Here is a 13,341-nt window from a genome sequence, read left to right on the forward strand (position 1 = left end):
TAGTTAGCAGTGCTATCAGACAAGAACGTGTTATCTTACCTCTCTTTACCACTTCCCTTAATTAAAGAAATAGTATATTTGATAAATGGCATCAGATGGCTTATAGTACTTTAGATGGTTTGGATTTTGTTGGCAAAAGAGTTCTTTAGAGTGATCATTCAACCACGTGTTAAGCAAGGCTAAAACACTGTCCTGCACCGAAAAAGGATGGGATTATTTATTGTGAAAAAATAAATCTGAGAACCTGAGAAATCTCTATTGCTTAGTTACCTTCCCTCACTTGTCTAGATTGTAAATCAGCAGGAATGTCAGAAATGGCCATGTGGCAACTGCATTTACCAGCCCGAACAAGATTTAGGTATAGAGAAACTGTAATTCAAAGCTTGGGCAATGCACTGTCACCTCATTCTATTTCCAAACTAACATATGGTTATGGAAGCTGGAAATGTGTGAAAGGTATAAGCAGATATCAAAATGCCTTTGAAAGCAAATGTCACAGGAAAATATTAGGTGTATCAGAGGGAATGAATTTATAACGAATGTTGGGATTCGTCAGAGTTTCAACAACTCCATTCAACTTCATGCAGGGAAAAAAGAGAGGGAAATATCTGGGGTGTATTATGTAGGATTTAGGATGGAAATAAGTGCATATGTGTTCCATATTGCCTATGCAGCGAGTCCCACACGTTCTGAGTGCATCAGATGTCCTTACTGTGCGCGCACAGATTGTTGGCATGCTGGCCGGGCTGTGGGGCCTCTGGAAATCTTGGACTGATGCCTAAAGCTCTTCTGGTCCCTTGTTCTGGGAGGGTTGGGGGGAAGGAGGAAAAAAATAAGACCTATTTGGAAAATCTGGTAAACCAGAAATTACAAATGGGGCCAACCAGAAGATTGAAAAGTCTTCAGGAAAAATGTACAGGGGAGGTTCCCGCCTGTGGTCTGTGGAGCCATGGGAGTGCGAGGACTGCTTTTAAACATCCATGAGAGATAATTAAGAGCAGCAAATCTGTAGTCAGTCAGGTTCTGTTTGCTGCATAGGGATTCACATTCCTGTTTGTGAGAGGTTGTGATTTGAGGGGAACGGGTGTGGAAAAACTAGAAAAGTAGAGAAGTTTGGAAAATATTAATTTATGCACTCTGAAAAGAAAAACTCAGGCTATACCAGGAAGAGAGCCTTGTTCGTGCCCTGGGCAATGTTATGTGACATGGGAAGTAATTGGCTTCAGATGATATTTTGTGGTAAACTTGTTTTGGCATGTGGTGAACTTTCTTCGTTTTGATTATCACAGTTGTTCTCATGCTTTTTCTGAGAGGCAAAATATTTTAATACCAAAGATTAATTGTTACTCTCTTATCTAGTTATTGCAGGTGCTGGATGATTTACTGCTGTTTTTTCCTCTTCCTTGACAGTGATTTCTAAAATACTGTACAAGTTTCTTCTTTAAAAAAAAAACCAAAAACATTTGCTACACTCCACAATCTTATCACTGCAATCACCTAAGAAATGTAAAGTTTTATGAAGGATTATTAGGTCACTTAACTAGAACATTTTAAAGCTACATCAATAAGTATTTTGGGAAGCTTGAGAAGCTGACAGCAACTCAAGGAATATCATCCACAGGATTGTTACACACTTTAACATGTTAACTGTTTTGAGATCTAGCATACTAGTTCCTGCCTTCTTCTAACTGGTCTATTGCTCTTGCTTCTCAAATATGTTAATGTCTGGAAATTAGCTAGTAAAGCTGGCAGCCATTGTCAAGTCTGAAGAGTGTGAGAGGTGTGTTTGAGTGTGTACTAGCTTAATAGTCAGGAGAATGAGAACAGTGCAGTGGGTCAGACCTGTCTCTGCTGTTATAAAACTAATGGAGGTATTCTAATGTGGGGCAGACAGTAAAGTTTCATCTCTTAGGACAGTAAACTGGGTCTCAGGAGACGTGGATTTAAGTACTGATTCAGTCCCAAGTGTTGTATGTAGCTTACAGCATGTCATTTAATCCATCCCACGTGTTGTTTCATTATCTATAAAGTGGGGATGCTAGTTAGTGGTATTGTCCTGAAGATAAAATCACTTAATGATAATAGGGAGCTCCAGTACAAGTGTGTTATGAATTATTTTTGTTAACTCAGTGAATGGATTAATTTGTCTGAGAACCTGGGATGTCACTTAGCATCTGCAGTTAGCTTGAGAAATAGACATGTTCTGGACATTAAAAAAAGAAAAGGAAAACAAAACCACTGAATCTTCAATCACAGCTAGAATCTGCTAATTGTCCTGATTTAGATTGTTCTGTAAATTAACCTGTAAACTTCCGCCCGTGGTCACCCAGTACTTTTTCATACGTTCATGAGTCTCTCCCCTTGCACAGCATATGAAGGGAAGAACGAGGTGTTTTTGCCTTTTTATTCAATGTCTTGGCAGATTTGCTGTTGCATGATGATTACTATGATGTAACTGTACATGGATTATTTTAGAGCTGGAAAAATAAAATAACATAAAAATACTCAGAAGGCAGAATGTCCTCTATCGTAATAGCTTTGTGGTTAAAAATCACTTCTAAGGAAGAGGGGCTTTCAGAAATCCATCTGTGCTTAGTCCCGTGTACATCAAAAATCGTCAATGATTTGTGAGCCAAAAAACCCTCACTGCTGGTAATAGTCTCAGTTCCATGTCTTTTTTTCCTTCTAATTATTTTTCCCTCAGAGTATCAGCTTCGTGTTCTTCCCAACTGTTAATAGCTATAGGGCCTCTTATATGAGCAAGCTTTTCCTTCCCTAGTATTTCACTGACTTTGCCTTTTACGAGGCAGATGAGCTTTGCAGCAGCAGGATTGATTCTCTAACCTCCCTGAGCAACCTATGCTGTGAGCTCAGTTAAAAAAAAGATTTAGGGAAGTAAGGCAGGAGTTCTTCTTGCAATGTCTGTCATAGCCCAGAGCAAATAATGGATCCTAATGTGGAAATGGAACATGAATGATGACATGAGAAAGCAAGACTCGGCATTTGGAGGTTGGGAGATGCATTTTGCCCGCTTTCTCTTCATAGTCAATTCCATTCTGTACATGTCAGTTGGGATATATTGTGATTCTTTGGGATATACTGCAAATACGTCGTTCCTTTTATATAAAAGGAGCAGGTGAATGGTTTGGTGCAGAGTTGAACTTGCATCTCAGAGATGTTTGATTCAGTTTTATTTTTTAAGACTTCCTTTACAAAGCAATGGACTAAAGGCTGATTTCATTTTCTTAAATGAAACATGAGGTTGCCATTTAAAGATCCAAAAGGTTGTCTGTTGTAAAACCTGGTTCCATAAACATTTTACCCTAGCAAACTAGTGCAGTAATGAAGGCTTTTAATGTGCTCTATTTACTACCATATCTGGAAAGTTCACTCACAAAAGTTGATTTTGGCTGAAAACCAAATACCTACTATCATAACAAGATGCATACTTCTGGTGCAGAGGAATTTTTTTAGTTAATCCGTCAGTTTGATCTTCAGGCACAATTATTTCAGCAATATCAACTGAAACTCAACACTAGAGCACTGATTGAGTAGAATGACTTGTTCTCAGGACGGGTGGGATTACTTCACAAGTAGACTTCTTGGCAATAGCTGTGACTGACAGCAGAATTACATTTCACAGCAGTTTATTTCGTTGCTTATCCAATGGAGTCGCTTACAATTATGTTGGAGTTATTGTCAGTGCCTATTAGAAATAGCTGTAAGGCTGAACCCCTTAGTAACAGAAATGTTAAGATGTTGTAAAGTAAAGCACTCTGTTTAGAAGGACAAATAAGCTTCCCTGACTGTGCTATCTAAGAGGCAAGATTTCTTCACATGCATTCCTCTCTGTTGACTGAAATAAGGTAGGCATCAAAAGCTTTAATAACTCCCAGAATAGACTGTCATGGCTTGTGAATTGGTACAGGCCAGGAAAGTACTCTTCACACATGTTCTTTGTTATAACTCAGTCTATCAGGTAGCAGGCCTTTTGCTCACCTTGTGTTAGCTCTGAAGGTGTTGACATGTTGGACCTAGTAAAAAGTTGTAATAGCTAATGACACAAGCCAAGTGAGAGCACACAACAGATTATAAACTCGCTGTCCCTCTTCATTTAGCATGGAGTTAACCTCCAAAGATCTCCACTGTGTACAGAAAAGCTGGTTTGTTAAAATATTCTGCATTTAATTAGGAAAAAAAGTATATTTCCCTTTCAAAGAATATGTACTGCTCTCTTCTCATTCACTGCAGTTCAGAAGAGCACAGAAAATGGCAACAATTTGCTAATATGCTATGTTATTTCTATAATATAGATCATGTGATACTGGACACTTACCTGCAGTGATGGAGTAAGATGGAAAAAAAAAAAAGGAGGAGAAGGGGGGAAAATTAATGCTAAAGCACCACAGTTGGAATCAGGAGTTCCTGGCTTTCCAGTCCTATGATCAGATGATACCGTCAGTCTTTTTTTTCATATGGTAAATTGGAAATGCAAAGCTGTGGATGTTCCCTGAAAAGCTTTGTAAATACTATTTTACCAAACAGCGGCGTATCTTGCCTGTTCTTAATTCTTTCATCATTACAGGAGGAAATGGTAACAATTTCTGTATTAGACCTGCCTAATACTTTGCGGTATAAAAGAGACTTGTGACCTTTGCAATGAGAAAGTTTCATACTTCTGTTACTTGCTGCAGTTGTTTGATATTTGGTAGGGGGAAATAGCCCTGAGGCTACAAAGCTGCCTTTTGTGTCACCCATTGCATTCTTTGTGCTTTTGATGAGTTGTCACTGAAAGAACATTTTTCTTTTTACTTTTGTTTCCATGAAAAGCTTTGGCAGCCTGCCAGAGTACCTCTTGGACCCTCTGAGGTATAAGCACTGCTGTTGCTGGAACAAAAGTAGCCATGCATTCTTTGCTACCTCTTGGAGATACTGGAGTTGGCATAAAAATAATAGCCCTCTGCCATCTCTGATGCATCTGAAGGCTTAGGATTAGGCAGAAAACGAGGCCATAACACACTTTCCTTGCCAGCACTCAGCGCTTGTCCCAGTGACCTGATTCCCTGCCCTGAAGTGACATCACCTGAGGCTGGAGCTCACCCCAGTTTCTGGAAGAAGAACTGAGAGAAGAAAGAAGGTGGAACCATCACTCTCTCCTGCATTCATGCAACCATCACTCTATGCTGTCTCTCAAGGACATTAGCCTGCTCTACTGCTAGCTAATGTAGTTAATCTGTAGTTTATACAGTAGTAGTGTTGGAGACACAAGTGAAGAGTTAAAGAATTGCTGATGAAAATGTGGTATATAGGATTGGGGGGGAGGACAGGGGAGGAGTATTTGGGAAGACAGGCACTGAAAATCCTTACAAAAGCAGTATAATGTCGGAAGAGTTTAACTTTCGAGCTGCTGATGTTGGTAAAAGTTGAATTCTCATGCTCTACGGTACAATTGTTGATGAGATTGCATTTTCCCCGCCTTGAGGATTCCTGTCTTCTTCAGTACATAGGCTGCACAAGTTAAATACAAGGTTGCATATAGAACCATAAACCTGGAATTTCCAAATTTTTGGATGTGAAGTTCTGTAAATTAAAGATTTAAGTTCTTTAACAGGGTTTCTTTGTTTGCCATCGTATTTTTGCTGCATGAGAAGACTACTTAGGGCCTCTGATCCTATTGCCGCTCCCTGTATTAAATCTGTTGTACCTGTGTTGTCAAGCTTACCCCAGTAGTTTAAGTGTAATGTTGCAAGCTAGGTAATGTGTCTAATGCACAGCAGAAGTCTGAAATCATCTGATCCAGGACCTTCATTTAATGATGATATACTGAGCACTACAAATATAAGTGGGAAAATAAATATTTTGACAACCTAAAATAACTCTGTTTAGAGAGAATGAAGAAATCCTGGCCCACTAAAGCCCTGTAGAAAATTACAGTTGATTTCAGTGAACTCAGAATTTCAGTCAAGATGCTTCAAAATTTTTAAGGTTGTATTAATTGAAATCAATTAAATTCTTAGTACAAACATGAGAAGAGCACAGCTTAGTTTAAAAGACTAGGATGAAGGCATACAAGTAAAAAAAAAGTGAGGACGATAGATTTCATTACTAATTTGAATTAATATGGTTTTGCCTTTAAAAGTTTTGAATTCTCTTGACTCTACGTCATGGCACAGGAGATAACCGCTCTTGAAATAAAACATTGCTCTTAGATACACATGTGGCTGGCTGTGAGCATCCTTCAGATTACTGAGAGGTATTCTTTCTGTCTGCAGAACAGTCCTCTTTCTGGGTTTACAGTATAAACTTCTGTTCTTCAGTTAAGTTCTGTTGAGATGCTCTTTGTTAAAGATCGGTAAACATTGCCTAACTTATCAATGAGTGATAGCAAATTTATGACGCTTAGCCCACTGACACCATTTTTTGCTTCCCCTTTAAAAGCCTATCACGTGTAAATGTTTGACCCCATTCTCAGTTCTCATTAAGTGTCAAATTTGAAAGGCTAGTGACCACTTCTTCCTCGACCTTCTGTTTTGCTGAATGTCGTGGTTTAACCCCAGTCAGCAGCCAAGCACCACGCAGCCGCTCCCTCACTTCCCCGCCCCCCACCACCCCCACTCCCAGTGGGATGGGGAGGAGAGTCGGGATAGAAGGTAGAACTTGTGGGTTGAGATAAGAACAGTTATTAAAGTAAAATATAATATTAACAATAGTAGTAACAAAATATAATAATAATAATAGTGATGAAAAGGAATATAACAAAAAAAAAAAAAAGAGGGGGGAAAAAAAACCCCAAACACCAACCCGGTGATGCACAATGCAGTTGCTCACCACCCGCTGACCCATGCCAGAGCCCTGATCCGCGCCTTCCAGCCAACTCCCCCCTGTTTACATACTGGGCATGATGTTCTGTGGTATGGAATACCCCTTTGGCTAGTTCAGGTCAGCTGCCCCGGCTATGCTCCCTCCCAGCTTCTTGCACACCTGCTTGCTGGCAGAGCATGGGAAACTGAAAAGTCCTTGGCTTAAGATAAGGGCTACTTAGCAACAACTAAAACATCAGCATGTTATCAACATGATTCTCCCACTAAATCCAAAACACAGCCCTGTACCAGCTCCTAAGAGGAGAGTTAACTCTGTCCCAGCCAAAACCAGGACAGCTGACTAAAGTTTAAATGAAGCATATAAAAATTGAGACCTTAATGTACAAATGGGAAGATCTTTCCCTTGTGTCTGTGTGTGGTAGCAACAAGTGTGTAACAGGTATGTTCTGTTCACCTTATCGGACTAAAGAAATGAGAAATTCCCCTTTAAAGATACATTACTGTCTTAAATCTAATTTCTAGGTATTTAAAACCAGTGTAAAAACTAATGAACTCTTTTTCTGTAGTATCTCTATGCTCCTAGGTCACTCTCCGTAAAGATTCCAGATAAGTTTAGAATCTGCTGCTGTGCTCAGCACAAGAGATGCAAGATTTTTAATAAAGAGGTTATACCTTTTCATTAGACCAACTGATACTTATTTGAAAAAATTAGACACATTTGCCGGCACAGCCCCCTTTCCAGTTTTTTGGGTTTTCAGTTTTTTGGGTTTCCAGTCTGTTGGCATATTTGTTGTCCTTGCCTTGATCTGAAAGTTTTCGTGAATCTTACATAAATCTTGTAGCTCTTATAGGTGACCTGGATTGCCTTGTTTGGGCTAAGGCCTTGCTGACTAGCTTTTGGTTACCCTGGTTGTTGCATTAGCCCTTGGTGGAGGTAGAGAAGCTGTATTCTGGTGTCCCTCCACTCTCCGCTTCCTTTACCAGTATTTGAATGTGTCCTAGAGTCTAGACTTTGTGTTCAAAACAAAAAAAAAAAAAGCAGGTTGGTTGAAGTACTGATGCTACTAAAGCAAACCTCACTAATGATGAATTCCTCAGATCGATTGCAGCTAAATATTTTCCAATTTTTTACTTACTTTCTTTAACAGAGTTTTATTAAAGAATTATATGAGACTAAGAGCTTGTTTATATATTTCTTTTCTTGGATATAGTTAAGAATCATGAAGTATTTCATCTTGGACTCTGTCCTGTATTCAGTGAAACATTTTAGTTAATATGCATGGGAAAAGATGTTTCATTTTGAGAGTCAAGGCTATTGCTCAGTAAATTGTCTTATTGTCTTAAATGGTCGTAACATTCTTAAAGAATGTTTCCAAAATACTGGAATAAATGCAGAAATGAGATTATTGTGTCATAGAAAGGAAAGAATACATGAGCATTTGTCTGCTTAATCAGCCCTATCATTAAAACAGCTATATCAGCATCGTTTTGTACTTGCTCCTTGGCTACAGCGCTGAAGTAGAGCGGGACATGCAGGATTTTCTCAGCTTTGGTGGCTGACCTATAAAGCTATTAGAGTCACAGCTTTTAAAACTGGGACATGGACAGCCATACAAATATTCTAATAGTCTGTGCACCCAGGCATATACATGGAAAATCTATTTACTAACCACAAATGATCATCTTTAACAGGCTATTTTTTTCATTGTATAAAAGTATGTAGTACTTGAGAAATATTGTTACAGTGGAAGTTTCAGTTTCACTGGTGAATAAGTTTGAATGGGACCTGAGCAAGCTGTTCGGTAAGGAGTCTAGGGAAGGGAGTATGCTATGAAGGCCTTCACTCCCACCCCTCTTTCCAAAGCCGGGGAGCAAAATTGGCTTGCACTCAGGTTCAGTGTAAACTTGGGGAAAGTAGGGAGTCTGGAAGTCTTGGAGGGCAAAGTAAAAAAAAAAAAAAACCAAAACCAAACCCCAACAAACACTAAAAACTTTTTATCACAGATCATTCCTGAAACCTAATGATAGTAGAAGAGACTGTAGGAAACGGAACCATCCTTACAGGAATGGTTGTGTTACTCTGGTAAATTTATTAGGATTCTCCTGGGACATCAGATGGGAAAACATTTAGTATCCAGTGCAAGTTTGTAGGACCTATGTGTCTCAGTTTTCAGTGGGTCTGGGACATAACAAGTTAAAGTGGATACTGTCTGTAGTTTAGCTTTGGCTCGGGAGCAATGAGACAACTCACCCTCTTCATCATTAGTAGAGGGGGGAGCAGAGAACTAATTATTGGATAATTTTTGCCAGTTATTTTTGGTGGTTGCTTTTAAAAAGAAATTTTATTTACAGTGAAATTGTTATACAGCATTATAAGTTCCTCTTGTGCTAGAGGCAGCTGATGTGCGCTAGACTAATAATGCACTGTACTTGAAAAATACTGCTTATGTGTTTTAAGCTTTGCCCCTGTAAATGCCCACTTCTGAGGGGTAGTACGTCTTATTGGAATAGATTTGGAATAGATGTAATAATCATTAATCTTTTTTTAGGGACCACAAACCAAAAACATATGAAATGGCAGTGGATAGGGTAATTGCTAATTATTGACACACTTTTCCATAGTTAGAGCTGAAGTTTGTATTTGGTTGACTAATATGAACAATGTAGGAGATAAATACCTATTAGGACTGCTTGTATTGATGAAGCTTTTAAACTTGCCAGAATTTAACGAGGCGTTCCTGCTAGAAAAAATGCCACATGTGGTAAATAATTACTGTAAATTATGAATGTTATTAAAAATAAAAAAAGGGACTAGCCAAACTTGGCAGAAAATAATTAACTGTGAGAATGGTTTCAATATGTGCCAAGGATGTGTTCGAGATCAGGTTACATAAAAGTTAGATTCACAAAGGGAAGACCCTGACCTGCTTGAGCTGCATGGCTATAAGGCCTTTTCCAGCTGTTGAATCTTCGCTTACGGAAATTAAAGCTTCAGGTTTTCTGTACTAAGTATTTTGAGTTACTTTGTCTTAGTTCTTTGAAGCTGAAGAGTATCTGGCAAGAGACCTAAAGAGTTGAAGCCCAGCACTATGAACTACTAGAGACTATAATGACTGATCAGAGCTAAAGTATTCTCATGCTTGACTTGTCCGGTAATACCATCCCATAGAAAATACAACAGTAGCTTGGGAGTTACCAGTGTTTATTCAGATGTAACTTCCAGTTGGTACAATGTCTGTCTTTCTGAATTCTCGAAGGGTTTAAAATGTGCTCTCTGTATTAATCACAGCGTCAGGAAGTGGGAATGTGTTGCCACAGTGGCTCTGCTCTCACACAGTTCAGCTGATGAAGGAGGAACAGAGTTTTGAAGTTTGCTGTGTCACATTTCAGCTTTGTTGTCAACAAGAATACTAGATTTTTTTTTTCTTTAAAAGGAAAAGGTCAGTCTGGATAGAGCAGTAATGAATAGAATAATGAGCTGTGGCCCAGCCTCTCCCTCACTATGTGATGGACAGTGAGCACTGCAGAAAGCCATGAAAACCAAGAGGGCTGCAACTCCTTTGGCCTCTAAACCATCTCCAAAAGGATTTGCTATCTAGTATGAAAATGAATGAATAGATACTGTTAAATGAAGATGCTATTCTTCAAATAATAAGTAATTTCCATTCTGGAGTAGATAATTTATGCATACTACCCAGGCAGGAATTGTGATTAATATGCTGTATTAGCTGCTTGAGCAGATAAAATCTCAAGAGCTAAAATCTTGTTTTCATGCAGATAAGGCTAATAAAAAAGTCAAAGGAAGATAAAACCCCGAGAAAGTGATATAATGCACAGAGCAAGTTATACCCTGTCGAAACTGTAAAGTCTGAATGAAATGTTATCAGACTTTCTTGTAAAGGGAGTAGGGAGAAAGGCTTATAAATTGGGACACCCCAAGCTCCACACCTGTAACATGATGGAAATAGAACTGAGCTGTTCTGGCAGAGAGTGTGGTGGCTCTTTTTTTATTCCCTACATAAAGACAGCAGTGTTTTTTTTCTTTCTTCAGGAGACCATGTGTCTCGCAGGCGGCATGGGCCAAACACCACCACTGACAGCAGGTGCGGTTTTGAGTCTCAGATTAGTCGCAACAAACAAGAGACTTCTCTTGGTGTTCTCTTTAGTCTGAATCTAATAAACCACACTCCAGTTAGGTAATTTTTTATCTCTTAGACCTATACATTAAGGGTAAATTGTTTTCTGCATTTATGCTTTTAAATTTGATAAAATCCAAAAGGTTTCCCATGGTCATCTAGTTTAACCTCAACTACTAAGCAAGTCTCCACACTCTTGTATTCAGCAATCTATGCTCATTATTCATCTGATCTCAACATCTTTTTCCAGAGTTATATCCCAGACACATATTTGTCAGTGTAGCAAATCCATTTCTTTTCTGCTAGTAACCTTCTCAATGACAAATTCACACTTGCATTTTAAGATGCATAATAAAGCATTTAGGTCATACAGAACACTAAGATGAGTGGTGATAGTAGTAACTAGAACAAATACATGTAATCTAGAAATTTCTTCTCCTATAAATGAAACTAATGTTCTTGTCCACAGTGGACTTAATTTTGAAAAGCATATTAATGAGCAATTTCTGAAATAGAGGTTGTTATTTTCTTTCATTAAAACATCAGTATATCATGCCGTTGTTTTCTGTATGTACATGAGATGTAGATTGGAGAGTTCCAGTGTTGTTCCAGTGGGAGTCAGTTGTCAAGTAGGAATTTTTGTTTAATATATATATTTTTTTTTTAATTAAAGTTTAGTAATCACTCTTCTACTCTTGATTAAAATTAGGATCTTGTTTCTCCATTTTAACTAGTTTGCACTATTTGGCTAAATGTAGGAGTCATTAGTCTTTTCCTTCTTAGTATTTATTTGGTTATCAATTATCTGTTTGGAATTGTTCTGAAATATGTGATAGAACTTTTATTTCAATGTATCTTTATGGGGGATTTATGGTTTAGTTTTGATGGTCAGTTGAATGCCCTTTAAGTTATGTCATCAGCAAATATTGTGTAGGTTTCTGCCATAACTCTGAATACATGAAGTGCTGGACTGCCAGTGTACAACTTGAAACAGAATTTGGAGACTTTAATTTTGATTGAAAAAAACTATCTCCAGATTTTACCCTTTTTTATGTATTATATTAATGCATTATTTTTAAAGTACTGTATGGAATTATACTGTGCAGCATTTTATCTTACTGTGGTTACACAAGTTGTTGAGAAATTGTGCAGAAACAAAAACCAAAGTGATGAAGTACAGTAAATTTGCATGAATTATCCTCCTTCTTTCTTAGATATTTGGGCAATTGGCTGCATATTTGCTGAACTATTGACTTCGGAACCTATATTTCACTGTCGTCAGGAGGACATCAAAACAAGTAATCCTTTTCATCACGATCAGCTAGATCGCATTTTCAGTGTAATGGGATTCCCTGCAGGTAATTTATTTTCATTAAAGCGTCAGACGTAATGCTACTGAGTTGATTTTTTTTTTTTTCTAAAGGAAATGACTAGTTGTTTGCATAGGTATGAAGAAGCTGTCAGTTTGATGGATTTGGAAATGCTGGCAATTATGGAACAATAGCACTGGCCAATAAAGTCAAACAACTGCTGTAGTTATTTCTTCTCATGTATTACTTAACCTACACTTTCAGAATTGTAAATGCTTCTCCTTTTCCCCCCCCACCAAAGATAAAGATTGGGAAGACATAAGGAAGATGCCAGAATATCCAACTCTTCAGAAAGATTTTAGGAGAACAACGTAAGTAACAATAATGCAACAACAGTTCAGTGAATGTAGCAGATAGCCAGAAATTGGCTCCTATCCTCTGACTTTTTGGGGAGGGGATTTTGGAGTGTTGGCGTTCTAACGCTGTAACAGCTGTCCTGTTTGAATTAGCTGTTTTGCTTGAATGGTGTTCTCTCCCTCAGCTGCTTGTTAAAAGCATCAACTGAGTGGCCTCCTCATTTCTCTAGAAGGGGTCGTCATAAGTGCCATTTAATCTATGGCAGGTACAGACAAATGAGCTTGCTTAAACCACTTGTATTAGCTGTTCAAGATAGCTTCATTCATTTTGTGTGAGAAAGAACAGGGAAGCACCTCCCTGGTCCTTTTGACCAGCAGATAAGTGGAGACAGTAAAGTAGTGGACAGAAATTTCTATGGAAGGTAATGTGTTCAATAGATTGTGATGCAAAGCCTATCTGGGATCTGAGAATTTTCCACTTCTAGTGTTTCCTGGTGCTTTGGCCAAATTAGTCAGGTGGTGGTGATAGATCAGAGGGTGTAAGGAGCAACACAGACTCTGTTGTAAGGCAGAGGACATGGATTCAGGAGTTTTGGATTCCATTTCCAGCTCTGCTGTGGATTCATCACGCTGGCTTTGGACAAGATATGAAGCTTATCTGTGCACGAAGCTTCTTTCTTTTGAAAATGGCTATAGATAACCTCTGGATTTGTAGATT

The 13,341-nt window shown here is 38.4% G+C and overlaps 1 protein-coding gene across 2 annotated transcripts in view; it reads left to right on the forward strand.

Annotated features, from left to right (window-relative positions):
• Positions 1-13,341, forward strand: part of CDK19 (cyclin dependent kinase 19) — a 134,025-nt gene that overhangs the window by 102,741 nt on the left and 17,943 nt on the right. For both annotated transcript variants that reach the window (XM_050893534.1, XM_050893535.1), the window contains 2 exons: positions 12,172-12,315; positions 12,569-12,638. In XM_050893534.1, the coding sequence (XP_050749491.1) occupies positions 12,172-12,315; positions 12,569-12,638 (214 nt within the window). The remainder of the gene's footprint in view (positions 1-12,171; positions 12,316-12,568; positions 12,639-13,341) is intronic.

The sequence above is a fragment of the Gymnogyps californianus genome, chromosome 3, assembly GCF_018139145.2.
Source record: "Gymnogyps californianus isolate 813 chromosome 3, ASM1813914v2, whole genome shotgun sequence".
Classification (NCBI taxonomy): Eukaryota; Metazoa; Chordata; class Aves; order Accipitriformes; family Cathartidae; genus Gymnogyps; species Gymnogyps californianus.